This window comes from Pistacia vera, unplaced genomic scaffold (assembly GCF_008641045.1).
Source record: "Pistacia vera cultivar Batoury unplaced genomic scaffold, PisVer_v2 Contig190, whole genome shotgun sequence".
Lineage (NCBI taxonomy): Eukaryota > Viridiplantae > Streptophyta > Magnoliopsida > Sapindales > Anacardiaceae > Pistacia > Pistacia vera.
Window position 1 is genome coordinate 1,528,697 of NW_022195991.1, and position 23,865 is coordinate 1,552,561.

At 36.5% G+C, this 23,865-nt stretch overlaps 2 protein-coding genes across 4 annotated transcripts; both read right to left on the reverse strand.

Moving 5' to 3' along the window:
* Positions 1 to 12,472: 12,472 nt before the first annotated feature.
* On the reverse strand, positions 12,473 to 16,134 carry LOC116127391 (HIPL1 protein-like). Its single transcript, XM_031413036.1, has 7 exons — positions 16,044 to 16,134; positions 15,766 to 15,923; positions 14,622 to 15,416; positions 14,316 to 14,532; positions 13,778 to 13,956; positions 13,308 to 13,549; positions 12,473 to 13,061 (listed from the first exon to the last, which is right to left on the reverse strand). Exons 1-7 carry the CDS (start codon positions 16,132 to 16,134, stop codon positions 12,659 to 12,661), a joined length of 2,085 nt encoding a protein of 694 aa, XP_031268896.1. The 3' UTR covers positions 12,473 to 12,658.
* Positions 16,135 to 19,797: 3,663 nt separating this feature from the next.
* Positions 19,798 to 23,763, reverse strand: LOC116127279 (HIPL1 protein-like). Of its 3 annotated transcripts, XM_031412939.1 has the most exons (7): positions 23,359 to 23,763; positions 23,057 to 23,199; positions 21,944 to 22,744; positions 21,645 to 21,861; positions 21,082 to 21,260; positions 20,381 to 20,640; positions 19,798 to 20,297 (listed from the first exon to the last, which is right to left on the reverse strand). In XM_031412939.1, the coding sequence occupies exons 2-7, from the start codon at positions 23,135 to 23,137 to the stop codon at positions 19,904 to 19,906; spliced, it is 1,932 nt and encodes a 643-aa protein (XP_031268799.1). In that variant the 5' UTR covers positions 23,138 to 23,199; positions 23,359 to 23,763; the 3' UTR covers positions 19,798 to 19,903. The 3 variants fall into 3 exon arrangements, with proteins under 3 accessions (XP_031268799.1, XP_031268798.1, XP_031268800.1); XM_031412938.1 differs by having other exon boundaries at positions 23,057 to 23,763; XM_031412940.1 differs by lacking the exon at positions 23,359 to 23,763 and having other exon boundaries at positions 21,944 to 22,710; positions 22,794 to 23,174.
* Between the last annotated feature and the right edge of the window lie 102 nt (positions 23,764 to 23,865).

Genomic DNA, 23,865 nt, shown 5'->3' on the forward strand with positions numbered 1-23,865 from the left:
ACTTTTGTATCAGGAAACATAGCCAACCCACCGGGAAAGCTTTCCACTAATCGTGTGGACCTTAGCTTCAATTCCCCACTCATCAAACACTTGAAAATTGCATCAGCAATGAAACACTAGAACGAGGAGGAGGGAAATAATAAAGTTAACACCATCTATAAACTTCCATTATCATCAATCCAATGCCCAGCAAGACCATGTATTCCATCATCTAGTTGCCTGAAGCCATATATATGTGGTCAGACTTATCTTCCTACCACCCTTCAATAGGGTACAACTTCTGCCTCTCATTTTCAAACACTCTTACAATCATTCTTACAAGTATTACGGGAAATCGAAGCCATTGAGGAATCCGTACTTTATCATGTTGTTCAACCGCTCTTCCTCCACAATAGAAAACAGATGCTCATGCATCAGCCCACAATGTGCAATAAGTCCCTCATCTTCATCATATCAATTGGCCCCGTAGAGTAGGAAGAAGTAGAGACACCTAGAATGGAAGCGGGAAATTTATTTGTTGTTGCCATAGTTAGCTATTCTCTTCGCACACCTTTTCAAATGTCTATTGAATTGTGTAGTGCTTCCAGTGAAGTCATTTTCAGCTTTGTTTTACAATGAATGCATATGCCTTCCTTGTACCACCAGGTGAACCACCTCCCTAATTCTGACCACACAACTGATGTGTCGCTCTTCTTCCTTTGTAGTGGATTGTCATTATCCTCTACATTTTTGGGGCTACTACACTTTGCTCGTACCACCTGTGCTTGCATAAATGTTATGCAATCGACTGCTCTTACCGTAACACAATCTCGACGTCATCCAATGTAGGGTGCTTGAGACTGTCTCCCGAGGCCATACCTACAATGAAAAATAAGACACCATTATAGAGCAATCCATGTCCAAATTTCAAATATGATACCAAGCAACATCAATGCTACATCCCCAAGTTTTAGATTACTCTCATTACGCCCCGTGTCACAAATTTCAAATATGACCAAGCAAACATCCATACCAACCAATGCAATTAGCAATATCTTCTAATTGCAATTCAATATGGGAGAAGAGAGTACCAATTATTGTCAACAATCAAATACTACTAGAACTGGAGAGATAGCCATGGTGAGCAATGAACTATCTATTACATTGTTAACACATAAACATAGAAAATGTTCCAGGGGCCATTTCTCTTAAGGACAATCCAGTATTTAACATGAATGTATTGCTCCAGCATTGTGACTTCTTTAATGACTTCTGGTAGGACAAACATTTGGTCAATAATTGATATTTTGGTTGTACAAGAAACAATACTATTGTGAAATTTTAGATCAAAGATCACATTTCTCCTAGGAATTTATTGGTACCTTTCTGCCTTGAGATCTCAAAGGCAAAATTTTAAATGATTAGATTTTTCTTGACTGGCTTTATAACAACAACACATGTGGATATGTAATCTATGCTATGTTAGCCACATGCTATAATAGCAAAAAAGAATGCACAGTTGCAAAATGATGAAAAAGGTTAATGAAATTTACATAGAAGAGTTAATTCAGGAAGAAAATCACACTTAACTAAACATAAAAGAAAATTCAAAGGCAAGCTCTCTTGACTGGTGAAGAATTAGAAAGTTCATACGTACTTTCCTTTTACTAATGATGAACCAACTTGGGTATTCTCCTTTATTTCAAGCAAAAAGCCATTCCTGAATTTAGATGAATTCTTCGTATGTCAGCAATTGTATCTCTTTAAATGGATCTGCTTCTTTTGGGGTAGAATAAGCTTTAACCAATCCAGCCTGAAACATCATATATGACTGTTTAACTTAACAAGCTATTAATTAACACCATGTATTAAAGATACAAGAGGACAAAGGACTGATTCCCTAAGCCATGTATTTGATATGTATTCATACTACGTGTAAGCAATTCCTGTTATGTGATAATTAAATACTTCAACATCATTTGAAATCGGCAAATTCAGGGTGTATAAAACGTAAGCAAAATCATACTGTTAATGTGATAATCATCCTCTGGAATGCAGGTGAAATCAATGAACAAACAACTAAAAAACAAAACAAAAACCAAAAACAACCACATAAGCATAACAATAAGTTTTGAAATCATTGTGCAACCTAATGAAGTAGTTAATCCTTTGGAATGCAGCGTACAAGGGATGAAAAGAGATGAAAAACTCACCGTGGTTGCAAGACACAGGATGAAGCCTGTCATTTCACGGTGGTGCTGTGATTTTGGGGGCAGTCGATTTCACGGTGGTGGTTGGTGGATTTGCGATTTGGGGGTTTGTGTGACTGTTTTTTCTCCTGGGAGATGACGACGGCGATGGAGGGGATTGATTTCATGGCGAGGACGAGGACTGGTGTTTGGTTGCGGGTTAAGGACATCTCAGAATTCCAACCTGATCATGTTTTTTAATGTAGATTTAACAATGCAAAGAAAAAGAACAAGTAGAGTATCAGTATGAAACTGAATCACTGGCCATGGTCATCACCTAAAGTACATATCCACATGAGAATTTCTTAGGGTGCGTTTGGTTTAATATTTTGGATAGGATTTTGGGAATAATATTGGGTAGCTGAATAGGGGAGTATTACGAGGTAAAATTTAAAAATTTATTTAAAAAACCCCTAGGTTTGCTAATTTAATTAAACACCCCAACATATAAAGTGACAAAAACACCCCCACCATCTGCAGTGCCAGATTTTGGCCACCACTGTCGGAATCTAGCTGGAAAATTGAGTTACAACACAGACCGGTCGGATCTGTGTCGTAACTCATTGATATGGCCTTTTCTGGCCAGATCCACCACAGATCTGGCAAATATGGGTTGATGGGAGTGTTTTTGTTAATTTTTAAACTTTTTTTATGGGGGTATTTATGAAATTAATAGACTTAAGGGGTCTAAAAGTAATTAAAAAATGTTGTAATATTTATGGAATAACGTGCCTCGTTTGCTATAGGGTCGAACTCGAGTTCGAGCTTGAGCATGACGAGCCTCAGAATTGTGACTCGAACTCGAGCTCGATCGAGTTCGAGTCAGCTCGCGAGCTGGCTCGAACTCAAGCTTCAAACCCAGGTTTAATCGAGCCAAATTCCCCTTTTTTATATCCTGCTTATAGTCTTCCTACGTACAACATTCCTTCTTTACATCCAATGTTGAATTTACAGAAAAAAATAACATAAATAAGCACAATTCAAACTTCATAAATAGGTATGTACAAAGAATTGAACCATGACAATTAGTATTTCCAACCATATTAACCATGACAGTTTCAGACTTTACAAAATGCCTATTACTTTACAAAATAAAAAAAAAGTTCCGAAGATATACAAATAACATTCCAAGATATGAAAATACAATCCACCAATCAAAATCACTATCCACTAGTAGTCTACAGTAGGCCTGTCTTCGACCAAAACCACCCTTTTCCCCTGGCTGTATAAAATGTTCAATTTAGTAAGTATTTTTTAAGGTAACTACGACAAGAGAAAAATATGAAAATATGTATAATCATGAAACAAAAGCAAAAGGAATCAGACTTTTACCTATGCATGCCTCCTACCACAGCCAAACCATGCACTGAATCCCAGGAACTTACAGGATAGGAAAGTTGATCTCCAATGGTTATTGATGACAAAGGAGGAGTAATTGAAGTTTAGTTAGTATAAATATAAAGTAATAATTAAATTTAATAAAAACAATATTCAATATAAGTGTATAACCTACTTTACATCCTTTCTTCCCCCCATTCAAAGTCCCGCACCAATCACATCTACATAAGAGCATCTCCACTATGTTGAGAGACAACGACGATTAATACGTGTCAATAACCCTACTGTCGATGCTAAAAGCAGACTTAGAAGCAACCGTAGTGATAGGGATGGCTAATATGTCACGAGCCATGGTAGACAAGATAGGGAACTTTGTTGAATTAGCCTTCCACCACGTCAAAGCATCAAACGCTGCAGGGTCCCCGACACATTTATGGCATCATTCTCCCAGGTAACAGTCTGACTGTGATTTTGTTGGCTCAATCGTCTCAACCACATCCAAAAACTAACTAAAATCATCCCAATCGTCTGCCCTCTCTGCCGCTGCCCCTGACCCGTCACCAACAACCTTAACTCCATCCCTTGTAGATGTAGAAGCGTAGGCAACAGTCAATGTTTTACTGGCATCGACATACTCCATATATACCTCGTACAAGGCATCTCGAACAACATTAATTTTTGCCCGTGCTTCATGCTCATGATACATCTTAGGGAACGCCCATTGAATCACCCTCATCTTCAGTGTGGGGTCCAAAATAGCAGCCACACCCATCAATAGATTACATTCTCCCCAATATTTGTCAAACTTTTCTTTCATTTTCCAAATCATGGACTGTATAAACTCATCTTCATCCTGACTCTTACTATCCAACATAATTTTGATTGTACAAACTTGTTTTAGAAACAAGTTTGATGTCAGATAATCACTCCTCGATATGAGATTCGATGCAGCACTAAACACCTTCAAAATTGAACAAATTTTCTCAACTTTGTCTCAATCCTCCTCCTTGGGACAATAATGATAACTCAAATCACTCTCCTTCAATAAAGAAAAACACGTCTAAATTTCATTGCCGTTGTCAACATATCATATGTTGAATTCAATCGTGTTCTGCCCCCACATATCATAGTCTACTCTTTGATGAATTGATATACACCACGCTATCATGGATGTCCTCAATAATGTGTCTAATTCGATAAAGACCATCTTGAACAACCAGGTTCAAGATGTGTGCACAACACCTCACATGAAATATTTTGCCCCCACATATAAGCTTCCCTGTAGCTTGGAAATTATCTTTCAACACTTTACTGCAACATCATTGCTTGAAGCATTATCCACTGAGATCGTGTGGACCTTAGCTTCAATTCCCCACTCTATCAAACACTTGAAAATTGCATCAACAATGACAACACTAGAACGAGGAGGAGGGAAATGAATAAAGTTCAACACCCATCTATTAAACTTCCAATTATCATCAATCCAATGCCCAGTCAAGACCATGTATTCCATCCTCTAGTTGCCTGAATGCCATATATATGTGGTCAGACTTATCTTCCTAACACCCTTCAATAGGGTCAGCAACTTCTGCCTCTCATTTTCAAACACTCTCATACAATCATTCTTACAAGTATTACGGGAAATCGGAATCCATTGAGGAATCTCGTACTTTATCATGTTGTTCAACCCCTCTTCCTCCACAATAGAAAACAGATGCTCATGCATCAGCACCCAATGTGCAATAAGCTCCCTCATCTTCATCATATCGAATTGGCCCCGTAGAGTAGGCAAGATAGTAGAGACACCCTGAGAATTGGAAGCAGGGAAATTTATTTGTTGTTGCCTTGAGTTAGCTATTCTCTTTGCACACCTTTTCAAATGTCTATTGAATTGTGTAGTGCTTCCAGTGACAGTCATTTTCAGCTTTGTTTTACAATGAATGCAATATGCCTTCCTTGTACCACCAGGGAGAACCACCTCCCTAAATTCTGACCACACAACTGATGTCTTCGCTCTCTTCTTCCTTTGTAGTGGATTGTCATTATCCTCTACATTTTTGGGGCTACTCACACTTTGCTGTACCACCTGTGCTTGCATAAATGTTATGCCAATCGACTGCTCTTACCGTAACACAATCATCGACGTCATCCAATGTAGGGATGCTTGAGGAACTGTCTCCCGAGGCCATACCTACAATTGAAAAATAAGACACCATTATAGAGCAATCCATGTCACAAATTTCAAATATGATACCAAGCAAGCATCCAATGCTACATCCCCAAGTTTTAGATTACTGCTCATTACAAAGCAATCCATGTCACAAATTTCAAATATGATACCAAGCAAACATCCATACCAACCAATAGGCCAATTAGCACATATCTTCTAATTGCAATTCAATATGGGAGAGAGAGAGTACCAATATTGTCAACAATCAAATACTAACTAGAACTGGGAGAGATAGCCATGGTGAGCAATGAAGGCTATCTATTACATTGTTAACACATAAACATAGAAAATGTTCCAGGGGCCATTTCTCTTAAAGGACAATCCAGTATTTTAACATGAATGTATTGGCTCCAGCATTGTGACTTCTTTAATGACTTCTGGTAGGACAAACATTTGAGTCAATAATTGATATTTGGGTTGTACAGAGAAACATATACTATGTGAAATTTTAGATCAAAGATCACATTTCTCCTAGGAATTTATTGGTATTTTCCTGCCTTGAGATCTCAAAGGCACAAATTTAAATGATTAGATTTTCTTGACTGGCTTTATACAAGCACAAACATGTGGATATGTAATCTATGCTATGTTAGCCACATGCTATAATAGCAGAAAAAAGAATGCACATAGTGCAAAATGATGGAAAAAAGGTTAAATGAAATTTACATAGAAGAGTCTAATTCAAGGTAAGAAAATCACAACTTAACTAAAACATAAAAGAAAATTCAAAGGCAAGCTCTCTTTGACTGGTGAAGAATTAGGAAAGTTCATACGTACTTTTCCTTTACTAATGATGAACCAACTTGGGTATTCTCCTTATATTTCAAGCAAAAGCCAATTCCTGGAATTTAGATGAATATCTCGTTATGTCAGCAATTGTATCTCTTTCAAATGGAATCTGCTTCTTTTGGGGTAGCAATAAGCTTTAACCAATCCAACGCCTGAAACATCAATATGACTGTTTAACTTAACAAGCTATTAATTAACACCATAGTATTAAAGATACAAGAGGAACAAAGGACTGATTACCTAAGCCATGTATTTGATAATGTAGCTCATGACTACGGTTAAGCAATCCTGTAATGTGATAATTAAATACTTCAACATCAATTTGAAATCGGCAAATTCAGTGTGTATAAAACAGTAAAGCAAAATCATTACGTTAATGTGATAATCATCCTCTGGAATGCAGGTGAAATCAAGAACAAACAACTAAAAACAAACATAAATCAAAACCAAAACAACTCATAAGCATAACAATAAGTTTTGAGAATCATTGTGCAACCTAAATGAAGTAGTAATCCTTGGAATGCAGCGTCAAAGGGATGAAAAAGAGATGAAAAACTCACCGGTGGTTGCAAGAAACAGGGATGAAGCCTGTCAGTTTCACGGTGGTGGACTGTGCGATTTTGGGCAGTCGATTTCACGGTGGTGGTTGGTGGATTTCGCGATTTGGGGGTTTGTGTGACTGTTTTTTCTCGGTGAGATCGACGACGGCGATGGGGGATTGATTCAGGCGAGGAGCCGAGGACTGGTGTTGGTTTGCGGGTTAAGGACATAGGGTTCTTTGTTTGCGATTTGGGAATTAGGGCAAATCAAATTGATTTGGGGATAAATTGGGTGTTTTACGATTTTGCACTTTGGGGGGGGGTAATTGTTTTTTTAAAGTTTTTTCATGCATATATCAGTTTAATACCTCATGGGTTATAAAACTCACCAAAGCAACCTATGTAAGTGCACAGTGCATACACAAGCAAGCCCAGGCTCGGAAGCCCACGAGGAGCTCCCATGTTCAAACTCGACTCGATTAATAAACCGAGTGAGTTTTGAGCCGAGTGACTCGAGCCGAACCAGCTCGCGAGCACTCGACTCGTCGACAGTCCTAGGCAGGAGGATGCTAATGAAGGTGTATGATGGCAACCCAAGAGGAAAGATTATGCAGGGGAATAATAGAAGGTATGTGGAGTTAAGAAAGGGAAAGAAAAGACCAGTGGTTTGGTGAAAATCAAGTGGAACAAGGGGCTATCCACCATGTCCCCACTGCAAGAAAAAGAGTCACTCGGAGAATAGGTTCTGGTTTAGGTGGAATTCAATGTAGGACTGCAAACAATTTGGCCACATTGAGAAGATATGCAAGAACAAAGGAAATCACCACCACAAAAAGCTCAAGCTGTAGAAGATCAACAGCAAGGCATGAGTCTGAACAATGTTTGTAGCTTCTTGTACACAGCTTAGGCCAGCAATGAAATGTGGCTGATAGATAGTAGCTGCACCAACGCAACAGATTTTGAGAATTTCATAGGCTGGACAAGTCTTACTACTAGAGTCAAAATTGGGAATGGAGACTATGTAAATGGTTTTCCATTGTACTTTAAACTTAGATCTTTGTGCATAGAATATCTTCTCCTGAAGATTAATCTGTTAATATTCTACTTAGTCATTAATAATAAAGTAGTTTGCATTTGGGTTTTGTGGTATCAGTTTGTTTTACTCCCTTGTGTTTCTTTGGTTCATCATTTAATTTAATTTTGGTTTAATTCAATCAACTAAACCACTGCTAATTTACATACCATTATATTAGAAGTTTTTTAAGATAATTCATACCTAACATATTTAGAAATCGAATCAGAAGGCATACCAAACTTTGAACTTTCCAAATATGCTATCAAACTTTCATTTCATTATAAATATAGACACTGTTATCAATGATTTGCTCACTTTCTCATCGTTTATTACATGATTATGACTATTCCTGTGACTTTAATGGTTTAGGTGTACATGAACAACACTACTTGTTAATCTAGACGCAAGAAAAATGGGGATTTATGCAATACATGTATGAAACCATGTAAAAAGCAATATTATAAGTTTTATGTTTTGGTTCACAAGTTTTTAACTTCTTATTACGACGAGTTTTACATTGAAGTAGTATTACAATGTTGTATTGTAACAAAACGTAGAGACACAAGATGCAAGAAATATACAATGGTCCGTGAATGTTCATAATTTAGGTCAACTTTCTGAAAATGGTATATTGTATTTTATTCATTATATACTAGTTCTGAACCCTTTTTTTTAATTAAAAATCACGACGCTAAATGCAGTAGCTGTAATTCCTACATGTTCTTGTAAATGGTCTGGAAAAGAACTGTTTCAAAGTTCCTTTCTGTACGCTAGCTGCAGCTCATCTTCTATATATTCATATATATATATATATATATATATATATATGTGTGAAATGGGCCCAACTTTGAGTTATAGTAGGAAAATCAGTACAGCAACTCTTATTGATGCAATGATGGAGCTGAGGCATACATATAATTGGGTTGATGATCATACAGGAAAAAAGTAGAAACTTGTTATTCAAATGGGCAACAATTTTTTTCAGCTTTTTATGCAAAAATAAGAGTTTGTAGACAGGAAGAAAGCAAACTTGTCACTGAAAGTCATTGCTAAAATATATTCTTCATAATCTTCCATTAAATGTACGTCACAGCCATTGACTAAACAATAATTAACATGCCACCAAAGAGACATAGATTCATCGAAATCACCCATTGGTGGCGGGTGGGGCTATAAAACTCTTGAGTGTATTACTTAAGAGATTTGAGTTCGATTCCCCTCGATTGCTAATAGGAGTGGCAACGAGGGTTTACCCAGTGTTAACTTAAGGACCCCGGAGATTAGTTGAGATGCGCGTAAACTGGTCTGGACACCCGTTATCCCAAAAAAAAAAAAAAAAAAAAAAAAAACATAGATTCATGACCATGAATATAATTTATGTGACGTTGTGTGAAAAATCATTGGTCTCAACAAGCAAATATATCTAAGTCAAGAAGACTATTGTAATCCAATTCCATCTCTAAATTGGAAAATAGTATCTACCTTAGTTACTGTCCATACTTTGTTATCAATCAGTTACTGAACGTTGCCAATTTGATGCCGAACTTTATTTACTTCTTCTTGTATTATAAAGTTGCTGGACTTTTGTATCAGGAAACATAGCCAACCCACCGGGAAAGTCAAGGAGGTAAGGGTCTCTCTTAGTCTTAATGGAAATTATGTAGAAGCCGGGGATATGGTACTGTCATCATTAGGGATCAGTTGATAGAACAGAGGCCAAACTGGAATGAGATTCTCAGAACAAATTTCCCACTCACTGTGGTTTAGAATGATAATTGATCTCTGTTGAACCTTGGACTTTCCCATAGAATGTTAGCATAGCTTAGAGAAAACGATAAAGATGAAGAGTAATAAAGAATTTAATGGTATTTAGTTAATTAATTATGCTATATACTTGTGAAAATTAATATTATAAAATATAATTTCAGCACCTTATCCCTCACCAGATGTTAGGAAAGATAGCACAGCACGTAAAATAATTGAAGTGCTAACTTTTCCACTACTGACCGTGAAATTGGGGTATGGTTTGTACTTTTTGTAATTCTCATGAAGCAACGCTGTTTTATTTTTTTTTTTATTTTTTTTTTTTTTTTTGAGTTTTACATGTTCGGTTCTCCCCGGCTTTTACATAATTTCCACTAAGACAAAGAGAGACCCTTACCTCATTGAATTTTATAAATAGAGTCCAGTTGTTAGCAAATGAACCAACATTGATTAATTCCTTCTCTTCTAGAGCTCCAATTTAAAAGTGTGTGTTAAGTTGAGGGTGGTTTTGAAGGTAAGCACATATGCAAGCGAAAGATGTGATCAAGTAGGGATATGGTGGAGTTCTCTGTCGCAGGAGAGATGGCACCTTCTGTCACACACACACACACACACACATACATATATATGTATCGGTTGCAGTAGCTGCCATCTCTTTTGGGCAGAGAGATCCCCTTGATCCCTCCCAAACAATTTCATTTCTCTCATACACAAGGTATATGACATGCATTTGGGTTGTGCAAAACATAAATCACAGCTATCCCAATTCATTGACAATTACATATGGTAGTCATTTTTAAGAATATTTTATCTTCATTATATATTAATCTTGAATCATGTACTCAAAAGATCATATATATATTGTGACTTTAACAGGTAGGTACCTTATGTTGGCAGGAGAGAGCTGCATTCTCAGAATTCCAACCTGATCATGTTTTTTAATGTAGATTTAGCAAATGCAAAGAAAAAGAACAAGTAGAGTATCAGTATGAAACTGAATCACTGGCCATGGTCATAACCTAAAGTACATATCCACAAGAGAATTTCTTATATATTTTCCATGATATTATATCTCTGTCTCTCTGTCTTCTCGTTTCCTTCTGTAGATAAAGTTTGTAACAGACTGATAGTATCATGATTGTCCCATGAAATGGCAAAAAAGTTGACACATGAAAGCTAGCTACCATGGTTCAAACGTTAAACTATATATTACATTAAAACATGGAACCTTTTTTTTTTTTTTTTTTTGTTTAATTTTCCTTTCTCTTGAACATTAAATTTAGTTGATACATGCTCGAATTTTCCACCTTAAGTGTGTTGTCTCTAGTCTCCTAAAAGATGCTGTTTCATCATGCTCTGAATCATAAATATCTCCCATAAACTGCCATGAGATATGGGAAGTATATCTGCTGTTTGTATCTTGGACACTTAGTTTCTGGAAATTAACTATCACTAAAATTGATACAATTTACTTCATGAATAAAGTTGATCAATTAAGGCTGCTTTCTGTTTTATGTTCGGCGCAGTTCCGGGAGTTATAGGTGAATGATAGATTGATGCATCCTAGCTATTGACATTTTTGTATCAGCTTTGTGTGCTGATCTTGTAGACAGCATATTGACTTGCTCATAATCACACTAAGAAAATATAATAGTGGTTCAAAAAGGTATAAATTAGATGCAAATTATGGCGAACGAATCAAATTGGTTGGTCGTGCAGGGATAATTCCATACATGAAATAAATAAGTGCTTAGGGTCAGACAGTTTATCATGATGTAGGCCAATGTAAAGACTGGAAGCAGCCATAATGAAATTCCGCAGACTTTTTAGGTCAACTGGCTAATGCAAAATTCTCTATCACATGGCTGATTCTTCGAGAGAACGACCTTTAATGAGAATGCAAGCAAGCAGTTAACATGAATCTAGATGGTGAAGACTGAAGAGGTTACTTTTTCTTATTTGTTCTCTGAATTACATCCTCTCTGTGAGTTGTTGATGTTAAAAACCAATAAGGTTTACTGTAACCATTCTTTTAATGGAATCAAAGTATAATTTAACCTTGTGATCATCTTCCAGTCAACAGATGCCATCCTGGAAGTTTTCTATTGCTTAGTCTTCTCCATCTTTTTGAACTTTGTTTCTAATACCATCAAGCTATATATTTGGTGGGGCCATCAAAATATTTCTTTGGTTGTGTGAGCCTGGATATCTAAGATTCTGTTGGCTGGAAAAAGAGAAAACTTCCAAAATTCAATAATACAATAGCAATTGACAGACTTGGCTGCCCAGAACAAAGAACATGACAATTATCTTTCATTATCCATGGAAAGGCAATTTATTTATTTAGTTTTATGATGAGTGCAGAAAACTAAATCTAATAGCTTATCCTTGACAGAGATGATTTCCATTTACAAAAAATCTCAAGCCCTAGTTGGGTTTATGTCTAATTATGATAAATAATGATAAATTAGTTCTCAAATAATGAAAAGCAGACAGTTGCAACTGCAGCTTGCTGGAACGGATTATAAAGGAAGTCAAAAAAACTGAACCCAAAGGCCAAAATTCATAAAGCATTTGATACATCTCTCTCTAACCATCCTGATATACAAAGAGGAAAGATAATTTAGGGTACAACAATTTCATCTACTGGATTCAAATGTCACCTTATCTTTGTCTAACATTCAGCAGTCATAACTTACAGAAGGCACAGTAGAAGAAACATCAAAGAAGAGAATAGGAGCACCAGACTACCATATGCACTTCTCAACTGGTTTGCATATGAAGGGGGAGATGAAGTAGGACTCGGGGTTTCAACAGCTGTAACATTTTCCTTTGAGCAAGTATAATTGCAGCGACTTGGACGAACAACTCTATAAACTCCACCACTGGTAAGGATAAAGATATCCTTCTGGTTGTCTTCCCCAAATGAGAAAATGTAACCCAAACTGGGAAGATCACTTCCTTGGACAGAGCTGCACTGTATAGGTGAGTCTTTTGCACAACCAAAAGGAATTTTGCTAGTGGTAAAGTTGCCACTGTTTTCCGGGTTTTCACTGCCTGCCCACAGAGAAGTAGCATACAAATCTGCATACAAGTACCTGAAAATCCAAATTAAGAAAAATCAGTAAAATCGTTTAAGGTTAGTAGTGGTGTAGTTCCACAGAAAAGCCTCATACTGCAGGAACATCTTTGAATCATACAGAAGTGACTGAACTGTCCATTTTCAGAGAGAATATCAATGCTCTTTAGAGGTCTTCAGTTGTCATATATATACTACCAACTTGTAGTTCAACTTATCAATACTATAGTCTGAAGTTAAGACCAATACAAACACCACCACTTACTTTCCGGACGTGCATGGATCAGTTGTGGACCGATAGAAATAACCTCCTGTGATTGATGCCGATCCTTCCTTCTTGTTTACTTCAGAGTGGTTGTATCCCATAACTGGGGAAATTGGGTTAGTGGAATTTAGAGGTGTACTTCCTCCAGGTGTTGCTGGAGGAGTGTAAGGATAGGGTCCTTCAAACATACGCCAGCCATAATTTCCACCCTTGGTGATGAGATCAACCTCTTCATATAGATCCTGTAAGATGACATTGATTAAAAGTGTCATGCATGCTCTGAATTTATGAACCATTGCCACATACTTGGCATTCTAATTGCATTAAACTTGAATATATGAATAGGTAACAAATTACAGACACCTAGTGTTAACCACCATAATACTCTTAGTTGAATAGGAGTTTTCCAAGTTTCACCAATCAACATACTATACTCTTAGTTGAATAATGACAGTACTTGAAGCTCAAACCTGTCCAACATCTGCACACATAAAGTAGGAAGGTCTCTCTGAATCAAAACTGCAGCGCCAGGGATTTCTTAATCCTAAAGCCCATATTTCAGGTTGCAAGTCTCCATCTTCAGTGGAAGGATTGTCTTTGGGAATAGAGTAGTTCCCCCACAAACCAAGTTGTTCAATTTCCGCAGCACCTGAAAATGATAGACAAGCAATCAAATTGAATCAAAGGTAAGTAAATAAACCGAAGAGAATAAACCAGTCTATTAGTCATATGGATTTACTAAAATCAAATAAGAATGATTTCTCAAAGTATCCGAACTAAACCGGTGATATTTGATATGTTTCAATTGACATCTGATGAACCACCTTCCTTTTTCGGAAAGGCAAGAACAATCAAGTGCCATGGAACTTAGGACATTAAAAGACACAATTAGATATGAAAAACTGGACTTTGAAAACTGAAACAATTTCAAAGAAAGTATGCGAACAGAATCAGATAGTATTAACAACAGAAAAAAAAAAGTAGAAGTTATTCCATGCTGTTACTCACTTGGTACATTATCAACATCAAGCCTCATGATTTTTCCTAGCAATGATTTCTTATTCTGGGAAAAGTTGTAGGGATCACCCACACCACCACCATCTCCCATCATGAAGTACAAATACCCATCTGCAGGTCCAAAGAGTATTTGTCCACCATGATGACCAGTAAATGGAAGGCCCATGGTAAATATTCTTCTAATTTCTGTTGGTTTGGCACTTTTTGCCTGGGAAGATGTGAAAATTTGATGAGAATTATTGAGTTGAAATAATATGATAAGGAATTAGGTAGAAATTATGCTTTATAGATGCATACCAAGGAAGGCGCGGATGCAGTACCATTAGCAGTATACTCTGCAATAACAGTTTGATACTGGCAAGGCTGGGCACCATTATCAGTACCTAGTTTAGAAGGATCACAATTCACATCTGAATTGCATGAACATCTTCCAGCACATCCTGGCCACAGAACCTTATCACAGTTGAATGAAGCAAAAAATCGGCCATTTTGAGCAAATTTTGGATGAAATGCCATTCCCATCATCCCAAATGTAGTATCCAAGTGAACTTCATCACTTAGATCTACAAAGGGACTGGATTCATCAAAGTCCAATGCTTCTCCCGATCCGTGGTTGGGAATAGTTGCCAACCAAATCTTGCCAGCTTGGTTAGAGAAGAATGCACGGTTGGACCCATCAGGATGAGCAACCATATTGAGGTAGGAACCATTTCCAATTTTCTCAAGGCACAGTCCGTTCGGAGGACTAGGTGTTTCAGTGTCATTTAGTGTGACAGGTTCACCATCAAAGCACACTGATTTTTCAGTAGATGCTCCCCCAAAAGCATTGCAGAAATCAGCTTTGGACTGCCAGAAATCAGTCAATTTGGTAAAATTGGAATTGACTGGTGCTCCAGCTTGACCTTGTAATGAAGGGGAGAAGGGGGAATTCAGAATAGATACATTTTGGCATGTATCCCATACTCCAGAGCAGAAATCACTAACTGCTTCTCTAGACTGCGATGAGTTTGAAGTAGTGGAGTTGCACAGTAGAGGAACTGGTCGAGTTACAGAATTAACCATAAATAACTCTGCTGAAAACTGATCGCATTTCTGCAATGATAATAAAACAAGAAATAAATCACATGGTGAAACTTTTATCATGACAAATGTAATGAAATAAACAACACAATAAAACAAGAAAAGAGAACCTTTATACGAGGTTATTCAATTGGAATCTTATAGTTTAAGCTAAAATGCTAACATCAAGTCACTCCAATTTTAGGAAGAGCTTCAAGCAAGCAATCATTAATAAAAGGGGAAAATATGTAAGCCTAATTTGTTAATGCTCAATTGATACATATTGGGACACATCATGCTCTGAGGCATCAAGCACTCAACCACGTAGATATGAAGATGAACAGGTGAATCATATTTTATTATCGGAGAAACAAGAGCTTACAGCACAAAGGATTGATTTCACAGCAGAAGCACAGCCAGGATCAGAGATATTCATGGCTTTAAATTGATTCTGCAATTGCGTATCATCTGTGGAGTTGCAGCATGTCTTCCCATTGTAAGGGCAAAACTTCAGTGTGGTGTTCAGGGTAAATGGAGCCGCTATACCATTTCATTCAAGGATTAAAAAAAAAAAAAAAAAAAAAAAATCAAATGTCAATCCACGTAGATATTAAGTTGAACAGAAATCAAATAAGAAAACAGTGAAAGAGAAAAACCTACTTGAATCAGTGCATAAGGGAAGGGAAAATGAAGGATCTGGAAGCAACAGAAAGTTGACAAAAAGGAAGATCATAGCAAGAACACCTTCCATTCCACCAAATGGACAGAGAAAAAAGCAGATATTGCAGTATAAAAGCCCTTCCTTTTATACTAGGATCATCTTAAGAAGCAATAGCCATGGCATTGTTGACTCAAAAATTAGATTATTTACAGACTAAAACCTTCTGTGTTTTGAAACATTCTGCCCACTACCAACTGCTAAAATCTTTCAGTATCTATATCTCTCTGTCTACTGCTGGCCAACTAGATAGTCTCTCTCATATTAAGAACTCTTCAACTCAGCTTCCAGAAGATAAACCATTTTCAAATCCCTTTCGCTCTCTCTTTTCCTCTTAAAATATAAAACTATTGACTATTCTCAATTCATCCACTATCTTTTTGAATTCTCTGTCTCTCTCTACATCAGTTTCTCCTTATTTATTTCCAAAAGGAAAATTTGTTTCAACTCTTACTTTCTCTCTCAACACACTCTCTCTCTCACAAGCCTTTGACATTTTCATTCTTCATGGATAATGGTCACCAATAGCTTTGAACCCAAGTGAGAACGTTATTGGGCAGTCTCTATAGTTGACTTCAAACGAAATCTTAATTTGGAAATGAATGGGTTGGTTGAAGATGAAACCCACCCACCTGCTTGCCTACTAAACCAAGTTGGAGAGACTGTATTGTGCCTGCAATTATTGCTCCAACATGTTCAGTGTCTTTAAACCCAACACCAAAAGGCAACCCATAAAAAACAGACCTTAAAAGAGATTAAAAAAGGGAATTCAATGGTGAAGCTGACATCAAAATGGTTGCATCTAGTTCTGCACATCATCATCAATGATAGACAACATTATCTAGTTGTGCAAAAGCATAAAATATTAAATGGGTCAAAAGTCTACTCTCACATTAATTAAGTGACCAAGTAGCAAGTAGCTGTTAAGTGCTGAAAAGTGAACATGGAGAGAAGACAAATTAGAATAACTTATAGATTTAGTTTGTTATTCATGTTACAGTGGTTTCCAAGAAAATCCACAAGAACATGAAACTGTTTTTATCTTCGGTTCCATATGATTTACCATGTAAACTTATAGATTTGCTTTGGAAGACTTCTGATTGGCTTGCTGTTTTCTGCTGTTATGCTTTTCAACTGGGTTTGTTAATGTGTTGAAGTGACACTTTTTAACCCCACGCTGAAGCTGAAGTTGCCATTGTTGACCTGCCATAAAGGTAAGATCTTGTAGATTTTAGAGACAAAGCCGAAATTGACCAACTCCTTTGAATGGCACGTGTGACCTTGGACCTGATTAAACAAACTTCCATCGATCAACCCACTCTCTAATTATATACTTAAACAGTATATTGTAATAGGAAGGGATTAAAAAAAGCCTAATTATCTGTCAGTCTATCATCATAGCACGACAAGAAGATCAACTTGCAAGTGTCTTATGAGATCTTGTAAACTTGGCAGTTGGCTTGGCTTCATGTTTTGTGCTTGTTTTGTGTTTGTTTTGTTCTGTTTTCTAGAGTTCGTGTAATTAATGAGTAAACGACTTTTTCCCACCCAAGGATTGCCTTAGCCACGTTTAGCTATCCAAAAAGTTTAAAAATATTACTTTTTTATTTAAAATTTATATTTTATTAATATTTAAAATACACTTCGTTTTTTTATTCGATATTCACTAAATCACCAAAAATAAGGGAAGAAGAATTTTATAGAGTGGTGATTGATAGATCAAATAGTAGTGACCAATTAAATATTCGTTACTAAAATCAAATAGAAATCAGCTAATAATAGAAAAATGTAGCTTTGCGGTGGAAAATAATTGGCAAGAAATCAGGTATCAGAGTAAGAGGGGACTGGAGGTTCAAATGGTTGCAATGGAGAGCATTTTTGCTATCGGAATTAGTTTTGGATAGTATCGAAATATAAACTTTGAGTGGAAAAGTGGAATTTTCAAACTTTTTTGGGTGGAAAAGTGCCATTAAGGCAACCTGGGGTAGGAAAAACGTTTACTCTATAATTAATTCATATAATGACATGTTGTAGTGATTAGTGATTAGCTTTTGCTTAATCTCAAGTCAATATGGACACCTTTAAAATAAACATTGATCAAATTTTATTAAAGATTTGAACACTAGCTAATTACTTAAATTTGCATTATTGTTTTTGTAATCGTGTGTATCAAAAAGATACCAAGTTGATTGATGATTGATGCTTTAATTATTGTTGTGTGTAATTTTTCCACCAAGCTTAGGTTACTGCGAGGATGTAGCTTGACCTAAAATCAATCCGACTCCACCAGTTGTCCGACTCAGCATAAACTCGGCAACATATAGCTTGACCCAACACAAGCTAGTCGTGAACAACCTGAATGATTATTCAATCAATTCTCAGATAACTTCAAATCCCAGATATTGCAGGAATGACTAGATCAACAACAATCTATGCGCAATTACAACGCCCAATCACGAGAATATTGGAATTGCAGTTTAGATCAATTGCAATCCCTTTATTTTCGCTCTTTCTTTTGTATAAACCTTATATATAAACCCCTTCAAATGATGAAAAAAGGGTTACGACATTCACACAGAATTCTCATTGTAAACTCTCACCGCAAATACAAAAAACAGTGGACGTTAGCTCAAGAGTTTACCTCGTCGAACCACTTAAAAAATTCTCATTGTCGTTTACTTTATTGCATTCAATACTTGTCTATTGCTGATTATCCGTAATTATGCACACATCCATTCTGATCCCACCAGGGTCGATCGGAATTCTCTGGTTGATGCAGATTTCTGTATCAACAATTATATTAACTTTTTTTTTATTATTGTTTGAAAACCACATAAATGTCGCTCATAAGTTTAGTTTAAGCCTTAGAAATTTTATCTAAAATGTTTTAATATCATATAATTATTTACAAAGACTTCTTGCCGATTTAAATTTTTTCTAGAAAACCAAATTTGAAATAGGTTTCATTTTCTCACTAGTTGATTTACCCAATGATGTTATTGTTGTTTATTTTTGTTGATTGCAAGTTGAATGCATGATAACCATGGTTTTAAAACCCAGCCTATCTTGGCCAATTCAACTGGTTGAACCAAGAATTGATGGTTCAACCGGGTCGGCTCGACTAAAAAACCGAAATTTTCAAATGATCCAGTTTGAACTGCGGTTAGATCTGATTTTTTATTACGAACCACCGGTTCGACCTAACGGTTGAACCTCTTTTTTATGTCATGTTGATGTTAGAATGACGTCATCACATTGACATCAGCATAATAACATCATGGTTCGACCGGCCAACCCGATGACCTAACTGGGTCACTCTCCAAGTTGGGTTTTAAAACCTTAATGATAACTACCTTTAGGTGGTCGAATAGTTCGATAGAGACTCTTGAGTGTATTATTTAAAAGGTCCTAAGTTCGAACCCTTTCTCGATTGCTAATAAGGGTAGTCATTGAAACTCTTACTCAACCGATATTTTCAAGATCTCGGGAGGATTAGTTGAGGTGCACATAAACTGGTTCAAATACCTCCGGTCATCGAAAAAAAAAAAAAAAAAAAGGTTGAATGGATGATGGGAAATTATTTAAGTCATTCATCACATGGTTTATATGATATACAAGTGACCAGTATTATTATTATTATTAGTAGTAGTAGTAGTAGTATAAATTATGTGAATCAATCTTTGACTCAAGTCGTGTATCAGAGAGAAAAACATTTTATTGTAATATAACCCAAATGATAATTATACTCCAGTGACTGAATGACGAGTCGGTTATTACAAATTTACGTGGATGACAGATCGTTCTAGCCATATACAAATGACATGTCATCCAGGATGAGTAACAAAACAGAAAGAAATAAAACAATAATTTTCCTCCCACTCAGTAACTTTGGAGAAGAAGAATGTGGAGTTGGAGTTGCAAAATGTTGTTCTAAACATGTGAAATTACAGCGGCTTGGTCGTGCTATTCTATATACACCTGTGCTGGTTAGAATATAAACATCCTTCTTATTATCTTCTCCAAATGAGAACACATAACCCACGTCAGGTTGAGGACTTCCTGCCATATAACTACATTGGATTGGAGAGTCGTGAGCACATTTGAATTGAATTCTGGTGGTGTTGAATTTCCCACTGTTTTCAGGATTTTCAGTGCCGGCCCATAAACCTACTCCATACAAATCCATGTACAAATACCTGGTATTTCATTGGTAAAGTAAAATGGTCAAAAGAAGATAAACTTTGGTTTAGACTAATGAGGTCTTTATGGATGTACTCACCTGCCATACAAGCATGGATCAATCCTGGAACGATAGAAATAACCACCCGTTATTGAGGCTGATCCGATATTGGTATCTATCTCAGAATGGTTATAGCCCATTACAGGAAAAATGGGATTTATTGAACTGATAGAAGTGTTTCCTCCAGGAGATTCTGCTGGAGATTCTGTTGGTGCTGGATGGAAAAGCAGAGGACCTTCGTAAACTTGCCACCCATAATTCCCACCCTTTCTGATAATGTCAACCTCTTCATAGTGATCCTGCCTCACACAAAAAAGAATTAAAAAGTAAAATATAATGTAAAGCAAATTATGTTGTCAAATTATCATCCAGAAAGTAAACAAGGAAAAAAGAATCTACACATTTCTTATGGCACATTCTGGTGCAGAAGATTATGCATACAATAGATATAATGGTAGTTGGCTAGCTGAGCAACATGTGTGATGAGGTAGAGCTGTCAAAAGATTCCAGAATGATGTTTCCCGGGAAGATTAAAAAAATTATGAAAATGTCGGAGGTATAACAATAATGTAATTCAGAACATGGTCGTGATTCATGTTGTCAATAAATAAATTTGAAAATTTTAACGAAGAAGAAACTCTGTTTATAGATAACTTTGGAAATCTGATGTTAAAAAGAGGCAAAATAATGAGAATGCAAGACCTACCAAATATAATTAGAGAAAAGATAAATTTCCTAACCTGTCCAGGCTCTCCACAAATGAAGTAGGATGGTCTTTCTGAATCAAAACTGCAACGCCAAGGATTGTGAAAACCTAAGGCCCAGATCTCGGGTTCTAGTTCCTTGTCAGCTATATATGGATTATCTTTTGGTATAGAATAATTTCCCCATAGACCTAGCTCATTAATTTCCGTCACACCTAGTAATATTGTGAAGTTAAAACAAATGGAACAGAGAAATAATGATGAATCCATTATTCTGGTTTGCTTCACATGATAAAATTTAAGAATATAAAGGGCCATTATACAACATAATTTCATTGTTTATAGCATCTAACACAATCTGATCAAATAAAAGTTGCATAGAAGAGACCGAAGTCAACCGTAAGTGATAACGTGGAACAGATTATTGAGTAGCAATAGTTCCACCAATCTTATTAATAAGAAGAACTAGCAATACCAATTACAATTATATCACAAGTGGTTAACAATTTCAATCACCAGAAGATCATATTTCTACAAACTAAAGAAGGGAAAATAAGTAGAGTGTTTCTATGTGAAGCAGTGGGAATTACATTACTTACTTGGTTTATGATCTACATCAATTCTCAAGATCTTTCCCAGCAATGTTTTCTTGTTTTGTGCAAAATTGTAAGGATCATCTCCATCTGAACCATCTGCAATCATAAGGTAGAGATACCCGTCTGCAGGTCCAAAAAGAATTTGACCCGCGTGACCGCTGCTGTATGGAAGGCCCATTGTTAATATCCTTGTCACTTCTGCTGAATTTGCTCTTTTTGCCTGGAAATAATCATAAAGCAAGGCCATAAGAATCTGGCAAGAAATTTCTAAAAGAAGCTAGAAGAAGAGTTCAAATGTGTACCAAGGAAGGCTTTGATAAAGTATCATTAACAGTATACTCTGCGACAATGCTATGATATTGACATGGCTGGACTCCATAATCGGCACCAAGCTTTGCGGGATCACAATCCACATCTGTATTACATGAACATCTCCCAACACATCCTGGCTGTTTCATTTTATCACAGTTAAATGACATAAAGAAGCGGCCATTGTTTACAAAGTTTGGATGAAATGCCATGCTAATTAAACCGACCCCAATATCGAAGGCCACTTCTTTGGTTAAGTCTAGAAATGGTTTGGATTCAACAATGCCCAAAATCCCATTAGATCCCCTGTCAGGAACGTTTGCCAACCATGTTTTCCCTTGCTGGTTCGACAAGAAGACACGGTTGGAACCATCAGGATGCGGAACCATATTAATATATGCCCCATTTCCAATTTTCTCAAGGCACAGACCATCTACAGGCCAAGGAGCTTCTACTTTCGAGTGGGAAACAGATTCATCACAAAAAGGCAACTCTCCTGTATCTAAAGATCTAACTAATGCTTCACAGAAACCTTTCTTCAACTGCCATTCATCCATCAGTTTGGAACAAGAGGGACACATTTGCTTACCAGCTCTTCCTTTCTTTGAAGAAGCAAATGGGGAATTCAATATGGATATATTTTCACATGTATCCCACACCTTCATGCAAAACTCAGTTGAAGAATTATCCTGAGAACGACTAGACCTCTCTAAAAATGTGAAGCTGCCCTGAGCAGAGACATTTCTAAGGCCTGATTCCCCTTTAAAAAGTTCAGCAAAAATCTGGTCACATATCTGCTCGTCAAACAATTAAGAAGATTACACCAATTGAAAATCACTTTACCAAATTTAAATGTACTATTTATTTCTTCAAAATCATGACAGCATCAAAGTAAACAAACCCAAAGAAGAAAATATCAACCATTAAAACCTGCACTTATGAGAACTGAAGTTACAATTTCATTCAATCAAAGGCTTTAAGTTTATTACAATCCAACTTCCCATAGATTTTAGTGAGACGGTAACATAACTCCACCGTCTCAGGTTTCCATGTGCATAAAAAAAGCATAATCACAGAAGGTTCATTTTAGGTTCAAGGAGGCTTACTGCACATAAGACTGACTTTTGGAGAGAAGCACATGCAATATTGGAGATGTTGAATGTCTGAAATAGCTGCTGCAAATGCATATCTTTGGCAGAATCGCAGCAAGCACTTGCATTATAAGAACAGAATTTCAGAAGGCACTTCTCTGTTCCATCATATGCCAAACACCCATTAGATGCACTTGAATTAATGCAAAGATACGATGAAAAATGACTAGGAAGCAAGAATACAGAAAACAGCAACAGAACACGGACAATTCTCATCTCTGGTATATAAAAGAAGCACAGGGATACTGAAATAATACCACTTCTATATTTAAAGCCCAAACTGATGTTGGATGATCATGAAGCTTGAGGGCATCATTCCCATACCTCAGTCCACCGATTTCCGTGATGCGAAGTTCCCAGTTTGCCAGATAAGATATATTAATTTCAGAGTTTCTCAACTTCGTATTGTACAAAGTTTATAAAAAGGATTATTGTAAAGCATTGCAACAACATCGAGGAGAGTATACTTGAATTCTGGTGCAGAAAAGCAGATACAAGGCGTTTCAATTGACAATCGTTAAGCATTTCCATGACCTTGCCATATGTGTGTACAAGTTGAGAAAATAAGGAGACCGCTCTTTCAAGTGAAAGTCTTCAGGTCGGAAAGTACCCTGCCACTCTATCCAACATTCCAACTCATATAAAATTTTCAAGTGGCACATAAATGTTGAGAAATCTGCATATTGACATTATAATAACTGAAGGAATATAAATTATAAATACATAAATTAACTACGCAAAAGGCAACTCGCACTGAACATATA